The following is a 25,753-nucleotide window of genomic DNA, read 5'->3' as shown; positions in this document are numbered from 1 at the left end:
GAGGCGTTGACATAACTGAATTTTTTGCTGAGACTTTTCGGAGGGCAGTTCAGAGTCAACCTCAGTGCTACAGATCTGGAGTCACTATTAGGCCAGACTGCAGAAAAACAAAAGATTTCCTTTCTGAAAAAGCAGGTCAGAAGTTAGGAAGTCTTCAGTGAATAATGAGTAACTCCTCTACTATCTTGCTGATGCCTATTTACCATTTGCAAGGTGCAAGTCAGGATTATGTTAAATTATACTCAGATTTCTTGAGTGTTGTTAGAGCTGCACAGTGTCATTATATGGATAAAGCATCCCACTTGGTTTGGTATCCTGTCCACTGCTTTTGCCAAGCAGTTATTTTGCAGATGCATGGTGGTGGCAATGCGTGCCTTTCCCAAGATGTACTGCAGTAACTTAACACACCTTTGTCAGCACCACCTTCTCCACCTGGAAGGACCAGGGCAGCAGGTGCATCAGAATACCGCCTGCGAGTTCCCCACCAAGCCGTATATTATCTTTGTTTGTCACTGTTCCTTCATTTTCTCCTGGTCAAAATCCTGGAACTATTTTTAACAGCACTGTGGGTGTCCCTGAACCTCAAGGACTGCCACAGTTCAAGATGGCAGCCCATTACCACTGCTCCAGGACAATTAGTGATTGGTAATAATTGTTGGCTGAGTCAGCTACTCCCATAAAAGGTAATACCTGCTTTCTGATTTTTAAAAAAGTGCACTGTAATGAATATTACCTCATTGCAGGTTTTGTCTTCACCCTCATCCCACCAACAGGCTAATCTTTTCTTTTGCTCTGTAGGTTGGCGTTGTTGCAAGGGCAATTATCCCTCATTCTCCCTTCACACTAAAATAATACCCTGTAATGTGAAAATGGAGAGTCTGAATCTCTTCTACATTTTGAGATTGAAGTTTTATACAAAATAAGGGTACTTCCATCATTATTGATACATTTATGGCTGGAGGCTTCTGCTCATGTTTACTGGTCATATATTTCTGCACATTTTGTGAAAAATTGCAGTAACCTTGGCCAATCAATTTGCTGTCGTCTTGGAGTAGATCATGCAGATCGCATGAGGTCAAGGGTGATGGCTGCAAAAAATGTTTATGCTTTAGTTTATAAATGATTATTGAATTGTGGTAACCTGGGCTTGAAGTTATTGTGAGACCACAAATATGTACATCACATACAGTCAGTCAGTTTGGATTGGTCAGCTCTGCAGGTTCAGCACAGTCGATGTATTTTATAGAAAGTACTTGCAATTTGCAAATTAAACCTCTGTATGGCAATTGTACGGTGCCTCTGTGTCAAAGATGAAGTAGGTTCATGCCAAATAACCGTTTCATTGGCAAACTGAAAATATTGAATAAAAATGGGAAATATTCTTGCTTGAGAAATTTGAGACCTGCAAAAAGATGAGAATAAGACCAAAATAGCCTCAGAATTCATTCCTTCCCTAAATTACTTAGTTGAAAATCGGAATGCAGGTTTTTCTTTGTTTAGTTAGACTCCAGGGTAAGGATGTTGATGATTATCCACCATCAAATTGACTGCATTGTACATGAAATGTATGCAAAGTTTGTGTCAACAAGCAAACATGCTCAGTTGGCTGGGTGACCAGTTTGCATTATACACAGTGATGCCAAAAGTGTGTGTTCAATTCCTGCACCAGCTGATGTTTCCATGAACTATTCTTTTCAGCCTCTCCCCTCGCCCGAGTGTGGTGGTTTAACTCCTTTGTCACCTACTCTGGATCACCGAGACAAAGAAAGTGTGTCCTAGCTCCAACTAACTGATGCCTATTTTTAATTTACATTGCCTTACCATATGTAAAATACAAACTAGCTATTTTCATTGATGCACAAGTTTTATTCACGATTTTATTCATGCCCAAAAGTAAAATAAACTTCTCAGTTAATCTCTTTTGAGGATGCATTTATCTCAAATTTACCATGCTAGAAAGGTGAGATCATTTCCTTTTAGGGGGAGTATGGTTTAAATCCATTTTCTTCCATGATGTGATGAAGCATGTTGGTACTCAATATATACTGTACAACAAGCAAGTCCAAATTTCTGGTTGCATGGGGTAAGGGTCTTACCACATCATGGACATATCTCTGCCAGAGGGGGTGAGTCGTTGACCTTGTTCCCACCCCACTCCAACTTGATGTTGGTTTTGACTTTAAAAGCTGGTTGGACGGCAGCTGCATTTGCTGATATCCAGGAATATGCTTGGCAGCCGTGGCAGCATTTCTGAAATATATTGAAATAAAGAGTGATAAAAGCCTCTTAAAAATGAGGGAAAAAAAGCAATTAAATTCTTTATATAGCGCATGCTCATTTAAAGAAAATCAGAGCTGAGCATGTCTAGTCAGAATTTATCATCAAGTGGTTGATCAGCAGTCATTCTGTTCTTAATAGACCGTGACACATCGGGCTCCTCTTTACCCCACTTCCCTGACCCTTCCACCATCTCCATTTAGACATGCTATTTGATTGACACTTGGTCCTGGATGAGATGATCTTTCTTTCAGTTAAATGTTGGGACAAGTGAAGCCATTCTTTTCCTTGTAACACTGTCTAATTATTATTATTATTTAAATCATGTAACCTTGGCATCCTGTATGTCTCTGAGGTGAGTTTCTCACCCCTCTTTCACTCTGCATAAAACTGCCTTCTGTTGTTGGTGTCTCATTTGTTAAACATTTATTTGTATCTCTTTTGATTCAAGACTTTGTAAACTTCAACGCATTGAAAACTCTGCTTGTAACCTAAGTTGAATCATCCTGTTTGTCCATTACGTGTGTTTAGTTCCAGTCTGCTTTTTAAATTGAAGATTATTCTTGTTTCCAATTCACTCAACCCTCCTGATAGCTGTAGCCTTCTCCTGGCCTTCAGTCCTCAAATTTCTGTAATCCCGTCCTAGCCCCTGGTGAGAATCATCCTTAGCATTTCCATCCTTTATTATCCATGCATAAAATAATTCTACCCCTTTTAACCAATGCTTAAGTTGTTTGTGCATAGCAATATTAGTTTCAGTAGTCATTTAGATTATCGACTTGCAGTTGATGTGCAGTATTAATTTAATTATGTGGAGTAACCTGGTTGAAGTTGTTGTTTAGGTCGCACCTAATGTCTTTATTTTTTGTACATAACTTGTAAATGTGTTTGTTTTACTTTCAAAAATTTGTGGCCAAAAAATTACAGTGGGGAGATGGATGTGTGTCTGCTGTTTATGTAGTAAGCATATTGGCAGGGAGAATCTGATGTTGAGGATGGGAAGCAGGTAGCTCCTATATATCTCCATGAAAGTATAGCTAGTTAATAGTTCTAAGTTCTTGACATACCTCTTTTAGTCCAAGATGTCAAGTTTATTTACTCTTCTGAAGAAGAGTCATACTCCTCACAGATGCTGCCAGAGCAGCTGAGTTTCTCAGGCTTACTTCCAGATTACTTACCATGGCCTGTTAACGACAAAATGTTTACTCTCACCTGTATTGAGTCGTTTTTAAGCTTGTTTGGTTTCATTGGCAGGCTTTGCTAATTTCTGGATGTCCTCCCAGTGCAGCTTTGTTGGCTAGAGTGACCCAATTGGGTTGGAATGGAGAGAGGAACAAAAATGAGTAAGATTAATATGGATTAATCCAGCAGATAATGTTTATTTATCAGGGTCCACCATGAATAGCAGTATTAGGAACTGCTTGAAAGAATTAATATATCCTTAATTTGATTTTGGGATATAGGTGTTGCCATCAAAAGCTGTTTTAAAGCCCAATCCGAGTTGCCCTTAAGTGAAACTGAGTCACTGGCAAAAACTGCTGCAAGAAAGTTTGGTAAAGTTTCCCATTGGTAGTAAGAGGTTTGCAGGATTTGTTGATTTGGGGTAGTAAAGGAATGTTAATACCTCTGTCAGAACAGTGTGGAGTTAGAGGTGTTATTTCACCAGCTGTTCTTATTCTTTTGTGTAATAAGGCCCATATTCTTGGGAGGTATTGTTGAAAAATCCTTAACTAGTTTAATGCATTCTGCCATTAGTGCACTGCCTGTGTTCACTGATTTGTCCTTGTATGGTGGAAAGTTTGGGGAATCAGGAATGTGCTGTTGGGTCTCAGAATATTCAGCCTCATACCTGCTATGGTAGCCAAGGCATTTATGAGACTGTTGTGTTTTATGGTTAATTAGGACATTTCAGATGTTGGTGATGGTAAGGGCAGAAAGGGGAAAGAAAATCATATTTTTATGTTTTCCGATTTCATCTTCATTTATCGGGGAAACTCCTGCCATCAGAGCTGATGGCTGTCAAGTCCAGGTAGAGGGGAATTGACACAATGGCAGAAAGGTGAAGAAAGATTCAGTTTGAGACTAGAGAGGGAGAATGATTTAAGCAAGATATTGTAATAGAAATGGAAACACAAGTTTCTCACTCAATCCATTTAATAAAGAAGAAGGGAACTTGAAGAGTTGAAATAAAAAGTGAGATTAGCAAATGGTGAGGCAAAGGATATGAAATTAAGAATTAGAAAACCAGGAAAAAGATTGGAAATTAACACAATCCAAAAAACTGGGGTCAGGATTTGATGAGCAGGATGTATGTGCACAATTTTCTTTTTAAAAATTGGAGTTACAAAAATGAAAAACTGTGGAAAGAGAACATAGTAGCAATAATAGAAGTATCTTGTGTTGTTCATGACAGGATACTCAATATTGATTTACTTTTTCGACAGAAAGTAAGTGGAATGCTTCTAATAATCATGGATTCTGTAAACTAGTATGTTATGGTGACAGTGGAACTGCGTTCAGACCTTTCATGAGTGTAGATTTTAAAAAGCAAAGAAAATTTGTGAGTGTTTGCAGGTCATGAATTAAAAAGGGTGTTGTAAGGTTTACGTTGAAGAAGGGGCAATGATATTGGCTGGGTTTTCAAAACATTTCTCCACGATATAACTATACAATGATAATGCAAGTGGTCTTGGAGCTGATACTTTTAAAAAAACAACATGATTTTAGGTCTATTTCGTTGATCAATATATTTCTACTTTAACAAAGAAAGATGAAATGCTTCATATAGTGAGGCTGATAACTGATGAGAGTAAGGGAGCAATAACACATAACCACAAAATGGTTGGGTTCAATGTGAACAGAAAAGACCAACAGATTCAAGGGTAAGGCCAGAAAGCTGGACAAAAGGCAAAGTTTTATGACTTGAGAAGTGATTTTGCCCAAGTTGATGAATAGCAAAGTTAACAAGCAGTTTTATTGATCAGCAAGAGAAAATGTTTAAACATTGCATGGGTGGGTAGAAGGTAAGTTGCCTCGAATAAGTAGAGATTAAACCCAAGCAAAAACTGGTGTAATATCTGGTTACATGTGCTGTGTTTCAGCGAAGATGAATACTTTTGAAAGGATGCACAGGAACATAATGGGATAACCAAAAGATGATCAAACATAACAGGAGAAATCTGCTATTTAGCCAATCAAGTCTGCTTGGCCCTTCACTGAGATAATGTGTGCTTTGATAGTTCTCAACTCCACATTCCTGCCTTTGCCCCATAACCCTTCATTCCTTTATTGATTAAAAATCTATCTCAGCCTTGAATATGCTTGATGACCAAGCCTCAACAGTCATGTGTGGTAGAATTCCACAATTTTTATTGCAGGGAAGGGGAATCATAGTTATGTGGATAGACTGGAAAGGCTGAGGCTGTTGTGTTTCATGTTTGATCAAGGTAACTAAAACCGCAAAGGGTTTGGATAGGTTAAACAAAGAAATTATATCCAGTACCTGAAGTGTTAATATTCACACCTTCTGATTGGCAAAAAGAACCAAAGTGATATGTAAAACTTTTTTCACGCATCACCATTTAGCATTGTAATGTACTACCTGTGGGTGACTGATACAGGTTTAATGAAGCATTGTAAAGGGAATCTGATAAATATTTCAAGGACACATCTTGGGGAAGAGATTGCTTTTGGACTAATTGGATTGCAGAGTTAGCGAGTTTTGAGAAGATTTGTAGCTCAGGTTGAGGTTCTGGATGTGAGTTTGCTCGCTGAGCTGGAAGGTTCGTTTTCAGACGTTTCGTCACCATTCTAGGTAACATCATCAGTGAGCCTCCGATGAAGCGCTGGTGTTATCTCCCGCTTTCTATTTATTTGTTTAGGTTTCCTTGGGTTGGTGATGTCATTTCCTGTTCTTTTTCTCAGAGGATGGTAGAATGGCTCCAAATCAATGTGTTTGTTGATGGAGTTCCGGTTGGAATGCCATGCTTCTAGGAATTCTCGTGCGTGTCTCTGTTTGGCTTGTCCGAGGATGGATGTGTTGTCCCAATCAAAGTGGTGTTCTTCCTCATCTGGATGTAAGGATACGAGTGATAGTGGGTCATGTCGTTTTGTGGCTAGTTGATGTTCATGTATCGTGGTGGCTAGCTTTCTGCCTGTTTGTCCAATGTATTGTTTGTCACATTTCTTGCACCTTCCAGCTCAGCGAGCAAACTCACATCCAGAACTGGATGTGAGTTTGCTCGCTGAGCTGGAAGGTTCGTTTTCAGACGTTTCGTCACCATACTAGGTAACATGATCAGTGAGCCTCCGACGAAACTTCATCGGAGGCTCACTGATGATGTTACCTAGTGTGGTGATGAAACGTCTGAAAACGAACCTTCCAGCTCAGCGAGCAAACTCACATCCAGAACCTCAACCAGAGCTACAAATCTTCTCAAAACACGCTAGCACCTATGGGCACAATACGCTAAAACTGGCCCGAAGATGGGAAACCAATGCCATCCGACAGAGTGCCACCCGCGACAGCTGTACTTCCTGCATGAATGCCTAAGGAAACAGGTACTACCTAAATGTCTCAAATACAAACCTCCCCTTAACACCGCACTAGCCAAAAGAATAGCTGAGCAAAATGGCCGCAGAATGCTGAGAGAAATGATCAATGATGCCCACAACAGACTCCGTAAATACAACTGGGAAATCTTGCGCCAAAAAACTTTACTCACTAACGTGACAGATCTTGAATGGACAGACGCAGTACAACGAGCCATAGATATCAGACAACGGCAAACACAGAAAACGAAAAAACTAGACCTGCAGAAAAAACTAGACAAACTCTCTCACAAAATAACAACACAGAAGTATGGATAAAAAACTTATCTGACCGACCGTTAACAGACACTGAAAAAGCCGTCTTAGTAAGAGGATTAAATTACAACTTCCGGGACTTGAAAGATTTCTTAGCAGCGTTAGAAACAACACTGAAAGACAACAAACTCTCAGAAGAAACCCAGCAAACCATCAGACAGGCAGTCACACCAACATTAAGCAGGAAAAAAGAAAAAAACACATTCAATACACAAGAAAGGAAAGCCCTAAAAGGACTCAAAAAAAATAAAAACAACGTTATCCTACCTGCAGACAAAGGACGCCTGACAGTCATTTTAAACCGAACAGTCTACGTTGAGAAAACGAACGCACTGCTTGCAGATACCGACACTTACCAAGAGGTGGCGATTGACCTGACCCCCACAACTAGAGAACCAAATCACAGCCTTACTCAAAAAACTTCAAAAATCTGGAGAATTAAACAAGAGAGTCTTCCAAAAAATGAAACCAGATGGATCCAACACACCACGCTTCTACGGACTACCAAAAATTCACAAACCAGGAGCCTCCCTCAGACCCATAGTGTCGCTACCTGGAACACCAACATACAGATGAGCCAAGGAGCTACGCCAAAGACTAAAACACCTAGTAGAAGACTCCTGCCACTCCATTCACTCCACCCAAGAATTCCTGAACACCATCAAAGACACCAAGATAGAAGAGGATCAAATAATGGTCTCCTTTGATGTAACAGCCCTGTTCACATCCATCAACATCAACGTGGCCAAAGAAACACTGACTACACTATTAGAAGAACCGAAGACACATACACCAGACACCACCAACCTCATCAGCAAGGACAACATCATCAAGCTAGTGGACCTATGCCTCACCACCCACTTCACTTTCAATAACAAAACCTACAGACAAACCAACGGTACACCCATGGGATCTCTGATATCAGGGTTCTGAGCAGAGGCAGTAATGCAGAGACTCAAACAAACAGCTCTGTCAATCATCCAGTCCAAACTTTGGGTCCGCTACGTGGATGACACCTTTGTCATCACTAACAAAACAAATTAGAGGAAACCTTCAAGACCATCGATAATACCCTTACTGGCATAACATTCACAAAAGAGGAGGAAAACAACAACAAACTGCCATTCCTAGATGTCACAGTAGAGCGAACAGCCAAGGGGGAACTTCAAACCAGCGTCTACAGGAAAACAACACAGACGGACCAAATACTGAACTACAGGAGCAACCATCCCAACACCCACAAACGAAGTTGCATTAGAACATTATTCCAACGAGCAACCACACACTGCAGCACAGAGGAACTACGAAGAGCAGAAGAAAATCACCTATACAGTGTATTCAAAAAGAGCGGGTACCCAATGAACACAGTCCGCCGATTTCTCAGCAACAAACCCAAACAAACAGACAAAATGGGCCCAGAAACCATAACCACTCTCCCCTACATCAAAGACATTTCAGAAATGACTGCCAGACTACTTAGACCTCTTGGCATCATGGTAGCCCACAAACCCACCAACACACTAAAACAGCAGCTAATGAACTTAAAGGACCCTATACAGACAACAAACAAAACGAACGTCATCTACAAAATACCTTGCAAGAACTGTGACAAACAGTACATTGGACAAACAGGCAGAAAGCTAGCCACCACGATACATGAACATCAACTAGCCACAAAACGACATGACCCACTATCACTAGTATCCTTACATACAGATGAGGAAGGACACCACTTTGATTGGGTCAACACATCCATCCTAGGACAAGCCAAACAGAGACACGCACGAGAATTCCTAGAAGCATGGCATTCCAACTGAAACTCCATCAACAAACACATTGATTTGGAGCCCATCTACCATCCTCTGAGAAAAAGAACAGGAAATGACATCACCAACCCAAGGAAACCTAAACAAATAAATAGAAAGCGGGAGATAACACCAGCGCTTCGTCGGAGTCTCACTGATGATGTTACCTAGAATGGTGACGAAACGTCTGAAAACGAACCTTCCAGCTCAGCGAGCAAACTTGTCCTGGATTGCAGAGTAGTTACAGTCAAGATGAACCAAATGGCTCCCTTCTATGGTGCACTAATACATCATTGTTTGAAATGAATAATTTAATTTACTTCTGCTTCAGCATCATAACTCAAGAATTGGATGCTATTCCAGCTGAGGTCTACAAAGTCAATGCCTGGTTAAGAAGCTGACTGAACACTTTATCGACATGATATTAAAGCACGGAATATTCTGCAAAATTACTAAGATGCCTTCATCACCCATGTCTACAATTGGAAAGAAAGAAACCACTCTCAATCAGAGAAATCAGAGCATTTACCACTTCTGAACTGCTTCAATCAACATCTTGACCAGGACCTTCTGCCAGTGAATTGGTGCAGTTTCAGAAAATATCACAGATTGGCATGGTGCTTGCAGTTAAACAGTTGCAGGAGAAATGCCACTACAGGACCCTGATTTCTACACCAAGTTTTTTGATGTGACCATTGCCTTTGATATACTGAACTGAGGCCATTTGGAAGGTTATGGAGGGATTTATCTCACCAGAGAAATTCACCGTGCTGTTTGACAGTTCCAGGGTGGCATTCTTGGACATCTCCTGGAGGTTGGTGGGTCTTTTGACCTGTTTCTACTCACTAATGGAGTTAATCAGGGCTGCTTGGTAGTACCTATCTTTTTCAGTATATTATTTATTTTCTTACCATGCTGTCTGCTGTCTTCATGATGGTCTGGCATTGAATTCAGCTGTCACATAGACAGGAAGTTTCTCAATCTGAGTAGACTTCAGTTCAGGATTTAGTGATTTCTTTTTTTGTTGGTCTCTCTGCAGAGCTGCACATGCAGTGTAGCATGGATGGGAGAGTATAGCCTGTTCTCCAGTGCAAGCAACAACTTAGCCTTATGACCACCACAGAGAAAACTGAAGTGGCATACCAACCTGCTCCAGGAAAGTCCTGCCTCAAACACAAAGTTACTGTCCGTGATCAGAGCCAGTCTTTTTTTTATTCATTCATGGGTTGAGGGCGCTGCTGGCCAGGCAGCATTTATTGCCCATCCTAATTGCCCAGAGGGCAGTTGAGAGTCCACTACATTGCTGTGGGTCTGGAGTCGCACGTAGGCCAGACCAGGTCAGAATGGCAGCTTCCTTCCCTAAAGGACATTATGAACCAGATGGGTTTTTCCAACAATTGACAATGGATTCACGGTCATCAATTACACTCTTCAGTTGAGATATTTATTGGATTCAAATTCCACCTTCTGCTGTGGCAGGATTTGAACCTGGGTTCCCCAAACATTATCTGTGTCTCTGGATTAACAGTCCATTAACAATACTCTAGTCCATCACCTCGATTGCCTCAATATTGGATAAGAAACAACACGGTGTGGAGCCAGAGGAACACAGCAGGCCAGGCAGGACCAGAGGAGCAGGAAAGTTGATGTTTGGGTTGGGACCCAAGAAGGGTCCAACAGGAAACATAAACTTTCCTGCTCCTCTGATGCTGCCTGGCCTGCTGTGTTCCTCCAGCTCTGCAATGTATTGTCTGACTCCAGCATCTGCAGTTCTTGCTATCTGAGAAGCAGCTAAGTTCACTTATCTTGTCGGCAGACATCCTGAGCTGACTATGTTGATGATGGGATGCAGTAAGAATTATCCAGCCTTTATTCGACTTCAAGCATTGGTCTGAATATTTAGAGCATTAAGTTAACCTACCAAATTGAAAGTCTGTAGATTAATTGGCTTGTCGATTCTGCTTTTCCTAGTTTCATGCCAGTAACTTCAACCAATTTCACTTGATCTATTTGTTGAAGCTTCTGAAGATCACATGATAAAACAAGATATTAGAAACTGAAATGCTCTTTTTAAACTAGCATGTCAAGCATCCGCACCTCTATCCTCTATGGAAAGCTTGATTCTTGTGCTATGGCAGTCAAAGAAAATGTTGCAAGGGCACTGAAAACTTCATTTGGAAATTCTGGTTTTAGTTTCAGCTTGAGGAGAAGTTTGCTCAGGATTGTTGCACTTAATACAAAACTCAAAAACTAGTGTGGCCCCCTTCTTGAAAGCAAGCAAGAAGCAGAAAGAAAATACAAACAGTAGAATTCCAAAGCCAGCAAATTAACAAAAGCTCGATTGTTTGCAATATCTCATTGTACTTCCAGCAGACCCTTCTGGGTGTAGCTCCGTCTTAGATGCGTTTGTACCCACAGGAACCCTCTGAAACAATATAATTGATGAGCGTAGTCCTATTGCCTTCCAGGATGAACAAGGAGAGTCTGCCCATCCCATTTAAAAGGCAGGCTTGTTTATAACTGTAGAGGAAAGAATTGAATTCAGAGGACTAAAATGTTCGTTGAGAGTGAAGGGAGAAATGAGAGCTTTCATAAGCATGTCAAATTGTACATGCTGAAACAGTGGCAGTGATGATAAACATTTTTGTATTGGTTTTTACAAAGAATTGATGGAATAATGAATATGGACTAAAGGAGGCCGTAAAACCATTATTAACAATAACCGAACAAAAGAAATGAGCGGAAATTGTGGTGAATAAGGCATTTTCATCTGATAGCTGGAATTACGCAAAGCAGAACAGGAGCACTTGCCAGGGTTTTTGAAAGGAATGGATACCAAAAAAGCACAATACGCCATTACCTCTGCAACAGACTACAACAAGAAGACACAACACGGCCAGATACATTAGTCACCCAACCATACATCGGAGATGACCACAAGACTTGTGATCGTCTCTGAAGTATGGTAGGGTGACTAGTGTCTCTCTGGCTGCATTGTATCAAGTATCAGGGTAGCCTACAACCAACATCCATCTTGTGACAGTTGCTGACCAACGTAAAGGATTCCAAACCCACAACCAATAAAACTAATGTAACATTCAAAATACTGTGCAGGGACTGTGAGAAATATTACATAGACCAAACTGGAAGAAAACTGACAATAAGGATACACAAACACCAACTAGCCAACAAGACACACAACCAATTCTCACTGGTCTCAATACACATGGATGAAGTGGGGCACAATTTCAACTAAATCCAAAATAGCACAAGCCAAACAGAGACATGCCAGGGATTTCCTAGAGGCTTGTCATTCCAACCAGAACTCCTCCTTCAGACTTCCCTTTCTGAAGGGCCCTGACCCGAAACATTAACATTGCAGCTCCACTGCTGTCTGGCCTGCTGTGCTCCTTCAGCTCCACACTGTGTTATCTTTGATATATTCGAGTTGCTTTCAGGAAGGGCATATGAAGTGAACTATCAGGAGTGGTTGTAGCAATGATTATTCTATTTCTTATGGGAATGTTAGATAAATATGTGAGCAGAGAGCAAAATAGTACATCTAGTATGAAAGCTCTAAGGAAAGAGTTGGGGTAGACCTCAAAAGTTGCATCACTTCCTTCCTAACACTACTGCGTTGATTCTGTTGTTCATAATCCCATTTGTCTTTCCATTGCAATGTTGAATCAGCACTACTTCATCAGGGTCTTTTACTTTGAAACAATAAATACATACGCTTACACCTGGTGCATTAGTTTTGATGGATGTTTGAGAACTTGAGCTAGGAGTGTCCTGTATCAGGCTAACAATATTCTCTCAACAAATTCTGACAATAAAATCTGTTTGACTTGCCACCATCTCCAGTTGTTTGTGGGATATTGCTATATGGAAAGTGGATACTGTTCTTCACTGTTTAATAACCATTTGAAATGAATGTATAGCACAATGTGGAGATTTTGAAATGTGGTTAAATGCTATTAAAATGTGGCTTTTAACCACACCTCTGAATTTAGAGAAAAATGATTTTTCCGGTAATAGATTAACTTTGTAGGTCAGAGAATCAAGTGTCAATTTTTTGCTGTTGCAAACAGTAATACTACATTATCAAATTATTTTAAACAGCTACAGTAGATGACATTTCTTAAAACCTGTGGATTGGGGAGTCCCCGGGATTTATTCAAACTGCTGAAAACCTTTGCTCCATATTGTAGAATATTGCAGGTGAGTTAATTTTTTTTGATGCAGCAATGGTCTCATCAGTTATGGATTATGTTGAAGTTCCCAGGGTAATAGCTGTTGGATGACCTGTTGTTTGCATTGCTAGTGACTTGCAGTACATCAGGACCCGTAGATGCATGTCCATTTATTCATTTGTGGATGTTTTGTGGCTTGAAAAGAGAGGGTGGTTTAAGTTAGAAAGGGAAATTGGTCTTAATTCAGTGGTTTTCATTTTTAGAGGAGAAAATTTCACTTGTTACTGTTGAATTTTACAGAATTCTGTTGAATTTTAGTTCAGAAACTGATAACCTCTATGTTAAATAGATCAGATGTGATTAAGTACCCTAGAGTCATTTCTGCCAAATTGAACTGAGTATTTGGAGCCGTATTGTAACATATTGCATAACAACATAAAAATGACCAATATATTAACCATACTCCATACTACTGTAGGAAGACTTTATCTGTAACTGGTTCTTCAGTTATTGTAGTTATGACTTTTCTAAAATAAAATAATCAACCAATGGCTTAGCTTGAATTAGTTTCATTGCAAAATATAAGATTGATTAATTGTGCAGATATTAGTTAAAATAAATAAACTGATCTTAAGTTATAAACAGCACTGTTATGAAGTCAAGGTCAGAAATAGTCTGTTGACTCACCAATGCATTATTTCAAAGTCTTGTTTATCCTTTGCTGAGTCCTTGATTTGAGAATATTGTAATATTGTTCTGGGATATCGAGCTTATGTAGATTGCTCTTTAAGGCATGCACTTGAAATATTCCTCTTACAAAACACTTTCTGGCGCAACTCTTAAGATCAGGCTCTTCTCGTAGTGTTATTCCATATATGACAATCTTTCAGATCAAATTAAACAGTGAATGAGTGTGATTTACAGTTATGCAAATACATTTGAATTGAAACTTGCACTGTAATCTAACCACTGCAATTTCAGACGTAATTTTCTTCTGAACACCATCTTTTTAAACTGCTCATGAGTGCTGCCTGTAGTCCGATTTGTTAATCTCTAGTATATTTTGACAATAGACCTACTATATCAATTTTATGGTAGACTTTTATTTAGTACCTTCTGTATATTGTTTGAAGTAATAATTATGGCCAATACCAATTTGTTAATATTTAGAAACCCTATTCAATGAAAAAGCTAATGTTGCTGAAAAATGGCATGTTCTTGAAGCTTTTCATCTTGCAGTGATCAGGACAGGTGAAGATTGCTAAGTTTCAAAGAGTGCAACAATTGACACTACATGGCAAAAGAGTGCTGACTGGTCAACAAGAATCAAAATCAATTTACCAACCAAATAATCTGAGGTAGAGGGATAATAGAGGGTTACACCACAGAAGACGGCCCTTTGGCCCATCGAGTATGCACCAGTCAAAGGAGGTTCCTAATTATTCTTGGCTGTGTTGAGGCCAAGGAGGGTGGGAGTGTAGATGAACAGGAACTGTGTAATCATGGCTGCAGATGTTTTTACGGCCATGGTCAAGACTTTCTGAAGAAGCGTCCTGACCCGAAACGTCAGCTTTCCTCCAGCTCCACATCTTGTCATCCAGGAAGGTATATTCTCTCCACCCCCCGCCCAGGTCAGGACATTCTGAAAGGGCGGGGAGAGGAGCCAAGGCTTGTGGCCAATGCTATGACTGACATAAACACAAAGAGAGATAATGTCTTGCAAAGGAACTTCATAGAGTTAGGTAGAAAGATGAAAATCATGACCCCTAGGGTCGTAATATTGAACATACAGACCATAGCACAGGAACAGACCCTTCAATCCATCATGTCTGCACCAACTATGATGCCATTCCAAACTAATCCCCTCTGCCTTCAAAAGGTCCATCTCCTTTCCTACACAAAAACCCTAGAAAAGAACTTGATGCTGGAAATCAAAAACAAAAACAGAAATTGCTGGAAAATCTCAGCAAGTCTGGCAGTATCTGTGGAGAGAAATCAGATTGAAAACTGAAGAAGGGTCACTGTATGCCAAGTGTTGACTCTGATTTCTTTCCACTAATGCTGCCAGACCTACTGAGATTTTCCAGCAATTTAAGTTTTTGTTTCCTCTATTTCCTGTCTGCTCATATGCCTGTCTAAATGCATCTTTAACGTTGCAATCGTATCTGCTCCCACCATGTTCCCTGGAGCATGTTCTAAGCACCTACCACCTCTGTAAAAACATTTGTCTCACACTTCTCCTTTAAACTTCACTCCTATCACCTTAAGCCAATGAAACAAAACAAAGAAACAAAGAAACCTACAGCACAGGAACAGGCCCTTCAGCCCTCCAAGCCTGCGCTGATCCAGATCCTCTGTCTAACCTGTCATCTATTTTCTAACGGTCTGTGTCCATTTGTTCCCTGCCCATCCATATACCTGTCCAAATATATCTTAAAAGACGCTAATGTGTCTGCGTCTACCACCTCTGCTGGCAACGCGTTCCAGGCACCCACCACCCTCAGTGGAGAAAGTCTTGATCATGGCCATAAAATGCCTCTTACAATTTGACATGTTCACCCTGGGAAATAGACTCCAAGTATCTATCCTATCCATGCCTTTCATAATTTCATATATTTCCGTCAGGTTGCCCCCTCAGCTTCTGACCCTCTTGTAGAAATAATCCAACATTTTTCAACTTCTGCTTCTATCTAATACACAAGTCCACCAAGGCAGCGTCCGAGTAAACCCCTCACGCCACTCTCCAAGACCTCCACATTCTTCTTGTAGTATGGCAGCCATAACTGCACACACTACTCTGAATGTGGCCCAGCTAAAGATGGTACAGCTGCAACATGACCTGCTAACCTTGAAACTCCATATCCTGACTGATTAAGGCAAGTCTGCCACGAGCCGCCTTTATCAACTTATCCACTTGTTTATGGGAAGTATAGACTTGCACCCCGTGATCTCTGTGTATCAGTGCTGATAACGGTCCTGTCATTTTCTGTATACTTTCCTCTTGCACTTGGTGTTCCAAAATGCATCACCTCACACTTGTCCAGATTAAACTCCATCTGCTGTTTCTCTGTCCAACTTTCCAATTGACTTGCTATATCCTTTGACAAGCTTCCTCAGTAATTTTCATGTCATCTGCAAACTTTGTGTGTGTGTGTGTGTGTGTATTACATCAGCAAAACAAAAATGTTTGTTAATGCCTTCACAAAGCAAGCTGGAGGGCATGCCCCTGTCTCCATCACAAGTGATGAGGTAGAGATGAGCGAGGATGTCAAGTTCCTAGGAGTGATGATCACCAACAATCTGTCCTGGTCAGCCCACATTGATGTAGTGGTCAAGAAAGCTCAACAATGCCTTTACTTGCCCAGGAGGCAAAGGAAATTTGGCACGTCTGTAAAAACTCTCAGCAATTTTTACAGATGCATCATGGAAAGCATTCTATCTGGATGCATCGTGGCTTGGTGAGGCAACTGCTTTGCCCAGGATTGCAAAAAACTCTAGTTTAAATCCAGGCCAGACCATCACGCAAGCCTACCTTCCATCCATTGACTCTGTCTATACTTACTGTCTTGGGAAGTCAACCAACTTGATCAAAGATCCCTCCCACACCAATTATAATCTCTTCTAACCTCTTCCATTGGACATAAGACACAAAAGTACGTACTAACAGATTCAAGAACAGCGTCTTCCCTGCTGTTATTAAATTTCTAAATGGATCTCTGAAATTTTAAATTTAATTTTGATCTTGCTTTTTGTGTATCTTGTCTGCAGCTGTAATATTGTATTGCTCACTCTGTTCTGTTACCCTTACGCACTACTTATGGTAAGCTCTGCCTGCACTGCATGCAAAACCAAACTTATCACAATGGCTCGGTCTATGTGACAATAAATCAGATCAAATTGAATCAAACATATAGACAGATTGTACCGTACAAAGTGTATCAGGATAGGAGAACACAGTGCTACAGTTACGGAGAGAGAGATCAGCATTAACATTTAAGAGATCCGTTCAAAAGTCTAATAACAGTGGCGAAGAAGTTACAAAAACAGAAGTTTCTGGAAAAGCTTGGCAGGTCTGGCAGTACCTGTGAAGAAAAAATCGGCATTAACATTTTGGGTCCTATGACCCTTCCTCAGACCTAAAACGTTAACTCTGATTTTGCTGCCAGACCTGCTGATCTTTTCCAGCTACTTAGGTTTATGTTCCTGAATTACAGCATGCACAGTTTTTCTGTCTTTGTGGAGGAGAAGTTGTTCTTAAATCTCTTTGTACGTGTAATCAAATTTCGAAGTCTTCTGCTCAATGGAGGAGATCTCTGGCTCCTCGCATAAATTATTTCCTTTGTCCTTCAATTCTTTCTGCAGCTAGCCTCTTGTTCCTAATATAAGATGCCTTGGGATTCTCCTTAATCTGACTTGCTGGGGCATTTCATGGCTTCTTTAGTTTCCTGTTTCCTTTATATTCATCATGGCTATTGTCCGATTTCAGTTTCCTAACCCTTAGGTCTGTTTCTTTACCTTACAGAGTCGTAGGGTCATACAGCATGGAAACTGACCTTTCGGCTCAACCAGTCCATGCCGACCATCGTCCCAAACTAAACTAGCACCACCTGCCTATGCTTGGCCCATATTCCTCCAAACGTTTCTTGTTTGTGTACTCACGCTTTTTCCACATTGTAATTGTACCTGCATGTACCACTTCCTCTGGAAGTGCATTGCGCACAGAATCACTCTCTGTGTAAAAGAAATAACCCCCATGTCTTCTTTTAAGTCGTTCTCCTCTCACCTTTTAAAAATATCTTTTTGACTCAACTTCCAAAACCTCATCATCCAGCGATCCCAAACCATTGACATCCTCATTTTTCATCCTCAGAGGAAGATGCTAGTCCTGAACTTTGGTCAACTGGCCTTTAAAAGACTCCGACATGCCAGTTGTGGACTTAGCCTTGAGCAGTTGCCCCGGTCTAATTTTACCAGTTCCTGCCGAATACTGCTGTAATTAGCCTTCCCCGAATTTAGCACTTTGATCTGAAGGTCAGTCTTATCCTTATTTGTAACCATCCTAAAGCTTACAGATTTATGATCACTGTTCCCAAAATGCTAACCCATTGAAATTTGGATTTCCTGGCCAGGCTCATTCCCTCACACAAGTTCTTATATGGCTCTTTGCTTATGTTAGACTATCTACATATTGCTTCAAGAAACTTTCCTGGATACACCTCACACATTTTGCCCCATTTAAGTCCCAGTCAATATTAGGGAAGTTAAAATCACCCATAACAACAATTGTTTCAGGCATCTTTTTCTGATCTGCTTACGTATCCGTTTCTTTATCTCCGTCTGGATTTTGGGCAGCTTGCTGTGGTATAACCCTGTCAGAGTGATTGCACTTTCCTTGCTCCTGAGTTCTGCCCATACGGCCTCACTGGATTAACCCTCCAAGATGCCCTGTCTTTGTGCAGCTGTGACATTCTGCTTAGTCAACAAAAATACAATTCCTCCCACCATTTTTACGTCCCCGTTTCTTGCCTAAAACATCAAAATCCTGGACTGTTGAGCTGCCCTTCTCAGTCAAGATTCTGTAATGACGGCCACATCATAGTTCCATGTCCTAATCCAGACTGTAAACTCTGTTATATTCCTTGCATTAAAATAACTACGCTTGAGATCATTGGGATCTCTTCCAGGGCAGGGGAAACCTGTCAAAAAAGGATGATTGCCTTGAAACTAGAGTAGCACCAATATCCTTGCGGGGTGCCAAAAGCTTTAAACTAGTGTGCCATGATGGTGGGAACCAGAGCAGTGGATCAGCAAGGTGGAGATTAAGTCAAGTAATTTTAATAGGGAGAACAGGGCAGGATCAGGTTAATGAGCACAATGGGATTGGCTGTCTGTGCATTTAATGTAAGGAATGTAACAGGTAAAGCAGATGAGTTGAGAGCCTAGATTAGCCTGAAACTACCATGTTACAGCCATTACAGAAACTTGCTAGAAGGGCAGGACTGGCAGCTCGATGTTCTATGGTCAATGCTTCAGGCGAGATAGAGGGGGATGTAAAAGGTTTGGAGGAGTTGTGTTACTAATTAAGGAGAATATCATAGTTGCACTTTGAGATGGTATCTTGGAGGGCTGATCCATCGATGCAATTGAATAAACCTCAGGAATAGGAAAGCTATATTCACTATGAGAGGGTCATATTTACAGGCCTTCCAATAGCCACCAGGAGATAGAGGAACAGATTATGGAACGATGTAAACTCAATAAAGTTGTTTGTCGTGTGTGATTTTAACTCCCCCAATATTGACTGGGTCGCCCTTTGTGCTCGGGGCCTCAGATGCATCAGAATTTGTTTGATACATCCAGTTTCTTGAGACAATATGTTGATGGTTCAGCTGTGAAGGGGTCAATGAGACGTATTGGGGAATGAACCTGGCCAAGTAATTGAAGTTTGTGGGAGCTTTTTGTGAATAGTGATCAAGCAGGAAAGAGCATGGACAAGGAATTAGAAAGGCTATAAAAGTACCGTGAAATGTTGACGAGTTAGATCAAGGAGAATCCCAAGATATTTTATATGTATATTCAGAGCAAGTTGGTAGCTCCAGGAGATCCACTTGAGGACAGAGGAAGAAAAATAGGTCCAAGAGGAAGAAGGTGAGGCCCTTAATGAGCAGCAGTATTCACCAAGGAGAAGGTTATGGATGATGTTGAGATTAAAGAGGGGAATGTTGATATTCTAGGGTATGTCTACATTTAGAAGGAGGCAGTGTTTTGCACTTATCCAGGTTAAATTCCATTTTCTACTGATCAGCCCATCTGACAAGCCTGACTATATCCTCCTTGAATCTAAGGCTATCCTACTCACTATTTACCAACCCACCAACTTGTGCATCTTCAATGAACTTACTGACCTTGAGTCTGTTCTGATGACTGCAAGACAGAGAAATTATGAAATCTTGAACATATTTGGTACTTAGAAAATAAACCTCCTGTGATTTAAGACTTCACCGTACATTTCTTAAATGTTGAAGAATTTTCTTGATGTCGTATTTAGCTACTAGTACATCTTAAGACATTATAGAATCACCACGCCTTGGGCGAGGAGAGAGATTGAGAAGGAGACTCCTTCAGCAACCTCAACCGGTGCGGGAATTGAACCCCAACTGTTGACATCAATCTGCACTGCACACCAACCAACCATCCATCCAACCTGAACCCAATGTTCAGCGATACAATCAACAGGGAGTTTGGAAAAGTGTATTTCTGGGCCAGCTGTCAGTTTTAAATCAGTACAACCAAAAAAAAAACACATTAACTGCAAAATTAATTTCATTACTTTTTGCGAGACCACGTTGCAAACTAAACAAATAGCATATTTTCCTGCGGATGAACTGATCATATGTTTTGGAAAAAAAAATTATGATGCTATTTGAATGCAAGACTTTTGCCACTTCCTGTGAAATTTTCAATACATGATTTTTTTTTCCCCAAACATTTTAAATGATTACAAGATTATGGAATTAATGATCATTTGGACTGTAAACAAGTAGAAATATGACAACAAAAATTTAAGCTAAAGATACGTTCACAAATTCTACAGAGAAGCATTAGGTATTTCTTTTTTGTACAGTATTAAAAATGCTTAACAGACAGATCTGGGTTTCAAAATCTTGAACAAACAAAAAAGGTAAAGTTTCAGAAACCTTCACCTCCATCACTGACATTATGCAGCAACATCAGGAATTCAACCACAGCCATTTAACAGACATATTAATGTTTTTAAATAATGTTTTCACTTCAAACCTAACCAGTCCAACGAAAGCTTTTATACAGTTTTAAGTTGTCACTCTAAGATTTCCACAGAATGTTCAGATTTTTAAAAACGCAATAAAGCACAGAATTTCAGACTCCTGCACCCACTCTTAAAAGATTAAATTTAGAGATCAAAGTGATGACAAAATACTGGAAAAGGAACACTAGGAGTGAGGTTCACAGCAGCTTCAAGTGAAAATCTGTTGCTGGCCATGGCAGAGGAATAGAGTAGGAAACTGACCCTAACGCAGTGTGGGTGCTTGCACGAGGCTGAAGGAAAAGCACTTTGCTGTAGAAAGGGAGATGGAGCTTTACTCTGTACCTGGTCTCACTATACCTGACCTAGAATTCATGATGCTGAAGAGAACTGACCAATTCCACAAACAACATCCTCATCTTAATAAGCATAAAATAGACAAATAAAGTTAGAATTGAGGTACAATAAAACTAATATAATTAGCTTTCAATTAGTACGTTAATCTCTATCCCTTTCTTCCCATCATAAACAGAAAGTATCTCCAGTCTGATCAACATGCTCCAAGTGAAAATAAAGATCCTGAGTGAAATTGCATTACTTTTCAACTCACGACAGAAAATTCAGCATTAACTATTGATTAAATGTCTTCATGTACTAATAGCTAAACATGACATCAAGAAAATTTTTCAACGTGTAGGAAATGTACAGCCAAGTCTTAAATCACAGGAGGTTCATCTTCTAAGTACCAAACAGGTTCAAGGTTTCATAATTTCTCTGTTTTGCAGTCATCAGAAAAGACTCAAGATAAGTAAGTTCATGGAAGATACATAAGTTGATGGGTTGGTAAATAGTGAGTAGGATAGCCTTAGATTCAAGGAGGATATAGTCAGGCTTGTCAGATGGGCTGAGCAGTAGAAAATGGAATTTAACCTGGATAAGTGCAAAGTGATGCACAAGCAGGACAAACAAGGCAAGGGAGGCATATGATCAATGGCAAGACCCTGACTCTCACTGAGAACCAAGGGACCTTGGTGTGAAATGTCCACTGGTCCCTTAAGCTAGCGGGACAGGTAGATAAAATGGTTAAGGCGGCATATGGGATACTTGCCTTTTTTGGCCGAGGCAGACAGTTGCAGAGCATGGAGGTGATCTGGAACTGGAAATAACGCTTATTAGGCCACAACTAAAACACCGAAACTGAACAATACAACACGGAAACAGGCCCTTCAGCCTGCCATATCTGTGCTAACTATGATGGTATTCTAAAGTGATCCCATCTGGCTTCACATGGACCATTTCCCTTGATTCCGTGCCTGTTCAACTGTCAAAATGTCTCCTAAACTTTGCAAATGTATCTGTTTTCAACAGCTTCCCTAGCAGTGCGTTGCACCTTTGTGTGTTTTTAAAAACAAAAATTGCCTCACACATCTCCATTAAAATGTCTGGGGGGAAAAGGTCATGTACTGAAGATTTAACAAGAAGTGGCAAAAATCTTGCATTCAGATAGCATCATAATTTTTATTACAAAACATATGATCAGTTCATCTGCAGTGAAATGTAGTATTTGTTTAGTGTGCAATGTGGTCTCTCAAAATGTAATGAAATTAATTTCGCAGTTAGTGTTTTTTTTGGTTTTACTGATTTAAGACTGACTGCCGGCCCAGACATTGATTTCTCCAAATTCCCTTTTGATCATATTGCTGAACATTGGGTTCCGGTTGGATGGACGGTTGGTTGGTGGGCAGTGCAGAGTGATGTCAACAGTTGGGGTTTGATTCCTGCACCGGTTGAGGTTGCTGAAGGAGTCTCTTTCTCAATCTCTCTCCTCGCCCAAGGCAGGGTGATTCTATAATGAGAGAGCAGCCCTTGGGCCTGGTAGGACTATGACAGTTTTACCTTTTTCAGGTTACCAAGCCTATATTCCATGACTCATTTAAAAGATCTCACTTCTAACAGTGTGGCACCCCTTCAAAAATGGCTTGGTGCCCTGAAACTTAAACCGACAAACGTCTGACAGAAAACTAAGAATGCAATTAAGTAAAGAGTGTGTATTAGAATATTGTAAAAGTCTGTTTTGAGTGTACTTTATATGTAAGTGGATGCTTCCAATATCAACGTATTATGGTGTTATGTCAGTAATGTCACTGTATTTGTAATCCAGAAACCCAGTCTCATGTTCTGGGAACACGATCAAATTCTACTGCAGCAACTTGTGGAATTTAAATTGAATTAATTCATAATTCAGGCTAGACAGTTTCATGATCACCATAAAATTTTCATCACTTAAGAACCCATCATCTGCACCTATATCTTTTAGGAAAGGAAATCTTTTCCTGGTTTGGCCTTGTTGCGAGTCCGGATCTATCGCAATAGGGTTGAATTTTGATTGCTGTCAGGGAGTTAGGGATAGGCAACTAATACTGACCTTGCAAGTGATACCCATGTTCTGTTAATAAGAACATAATTACTGAATAAAGTTATTTTTAGCATGTGGGAACTTCCCTAAATGTAGTGCTGTTAATGCAGAAAACCCACCTAACCGGGTTGTCAAAAATGGGAAGGAAACATGATTTTCAATCAGTTTGAACATTGACTAAACTTCATTAGTTTAATATTGTGTGCCTTCTAGTAAACTCGTTGACTGGCACTCACTAATGAGTATGATTGTACATGTAAGAAATTCCACGTCACTGACCACGGCTCCTGTGGGTTCTCATGTGGCTGATGAGGCTGATTCTAGAACTGCATCTCCTGGTGATGCAATGGACTATTTTTTTAGGGCAGCTTTTCTAACCCCTTCCCTGTGCAGGATGAACAGAGTGGATCCTGAAGAGGGCTATTCAATTGTGAAGAAAGCTGCTGAAATTCCATCCAGTTCCTGTTCTAAGAGTGAAATGACTGAGCCAAACTCCTCCATCTACATGTAGTCTGAAGCTAGCAACATTCAAATCTCTCAATCCTGTTCTCGTCACCTCTCGCTGATTTGCTGCAAGGGTCTTGTGTGTGGGATAGTTGAATTTCTGTAGCATAGGTGCCTTGTGTCAGTTATCTTTTAATATTGGAATGCAGTTGCGCACCAGCACACACACTCCTTGACAGACGTGGATCCAGTTTCAGTGGCAAGGAAACCTCAACAACCAGGGATCTCCACACTGCTATCACAGCCATTGATGTCGTATGAAATTTTCAGCCTGGATTGCTGTTGAGGACTATTTTGGATTCTGCTTTGGTTCCTCCCCCTCTGACCTTATGGTTGTGACAGGCATTGAGAATGCTTGGGATCAACAAAATGCTCAAATGTCTCCACAGCAAAGTGGCAGTCCACGGAAAGGGCTGGTGAGGTAAGCTTGTAAAGAATACAAGAATTGATTTAGGATGCTTTCCAGTCTAGTGTTTAATTATAAATTCAGTTTGCTTTTAATAAGTGTAAAAGTTCAATGAAAAATGCCACTCTCCTATTTTTGCTAACTTTTGCTGGGCTCTAGTTCTATGCATAGAAGCCACCTATCAACAATAACCTAATGGGTCATTTTGTGTCTGAACCTTACTCTAAATTAAATGTATTCACGGAACACCAGAGACCAACTTGTTCTCATCTGTCTTAGCCTGTAAGTGTATGAATAGACCCGGTGCACAGACAGCATGTGATTGTGAACCTCCAGTGTGCATGGGCACCAGATATTTTTCAGTACTTGATTGTGAACATCTGGTGTCCGTGTGCATTGAATGTACACACGTTTACAATGTTTGCAGACACTGGGAATTAGTATTCATTCATGGGATGTGAGCGTCACCAGCTGGGACAACATTTGCTGCCCATCCCTAGTTTGCTTTAAGAAGGTAGTGGTGAACTGTTGGATTACCTGTCCAGTAATAATACCACAGTGATCAGCATACATATATATGGAGATATGTGATTCAGTGGTGCATTGTAACTAGTGTTTATTTACTAAGTTTTTTTTTTAATCACTCACGGGACGTGGATGTCGCTGGTTAGGCCAGCATTTATTTAACATCCCTAGTTGTCCACTGGGCAGTTACTGTGGGTCTGGAGTCACATGTAGGTCAGACCTGGTAAGGATGGCAGTTTCCTTCCATAATTAGTGAACCAGATGGCTTTTTCTGACAACTGGCAATTATTTTGTAGAATCTTAATTCCAGATGTTTATTGAATTCAAATTTCACAAGCTGCTGCAGGGGGGTTCAGACTCTGGTCCCCAGAACATTACCTGGGTCTTTGCATTAACAGTCCAGCGATAATATCACAAGGCCATTGCCTCTGCAGTATTGCAGGGACATTGTCATTTATGAGTATCTTGTCTTGAAGTGCTTTCGTTCTGGGATTTTGTTTAAAAGTAGAGTCAGTTTTTGAATATAGAATGTGGTTTGTTCTGTGATGGTAAATTTGCCTGCTCCTATTTTACATTTACCTGAGCATTGCATGTTTCAATGAACAAAACTGCTTTGATCTCGTGAATGAAGATTTCTTTTCCATATGTTTTAGTAATTTAGATTAATGGTAGAACCAGGAAGTGTATCTCACCTCATTGTTAATCAAGATAATGATAATAAGAACAATGTAAGAAATAGGAGCAGGAGTAGGCCACCTGGTCTGCCAAGCCTGCACTGCCATTCAATAAGTTGATGGCTGATCATTTCATGCATTCGGCTCCACTTAGCTGCCTGCTCACCGTAACCTGTAATTCCTTTACTGTTGAAGAATCTACCTGTCTTTATTTTAAAATAAGGAAGGTTATTCCCAATTATGTATTGTTGTTTGGGTGTTTTGTATTACATTGCGGTGCCAGTGGTGTGCATTCAGTTCCTGC

The 25,753-nt window shown here is 40.4% G+C and overlaps 1 protein-coding gene and 1 long non-coding RNA gene across 7 annotated transcripts in view; one reads left to right on the top strand and one right to left on the bottom strand.

Annotated features, from left to right (window-relative positions):
• helz (helicase with zinc finger) overlaps positions 1-25,753 on the top strand; it is a 279,455-nt gene that overhangs the window by 11,714 nt on the left and 241,988 nt on the right. For 5 of the 6 annotated variants that reach the window (XM_048554824.1, XM_048554822.1, XM_048554823.1 and 2 more), the window contains exon 2: positions 13,071-13,169. The exons of the other annotated variant lie outside the window; for it this stretch is intronic. In XM_048554824.1, the coding sequence (XP_048410781.1) occupies positions 13,080-13,169 (90 nt within the window). In that variant the 5' untranslated portion in view covers positions 13,071-13,079. The remainder of the gene's footprint in view (positions 1-13,070; positions 13,170-25,753) is intronic. 6 annotated transcript variants of the gene reach the window in all.
• LOC125463508 (uncharacterized) lies at positions 1,959-7,466 on the bottom strand. Its single transcript, XR_007249843.1, has 3 exons — positions 7,411-7,466; positions 3,490-3,574; positions 1,959-2,250 (listed from the first exon to the last, which is right to left on the bottom strand). It is a non-coding gene; the product is annotated as an uncharacterized LOC125463508 (long non-coding RNA).

The sequence above is a fragment of the Stegostoma tigrinum genome, chromosome 22 (assembly GCF_030684315.1).
Source record: "Stegostoma tigrinum isolate sSteTig4 chromosome 22, sSteTig4.hap1, whole genome shotgun sequence".
Taxonomy (NCBI): Eukaryota; Metazoa; Chordata; class Chondrichthyes; order Orectolobiformes; family Stegostomatidae; genus Stegostoma; species Stegostoma tigrinum.
The sequence above is the reverse complement of the archived record's forward strand: the minus strand, read 5'-3'. Positions and strand labels throughout refer to the sequence as shown.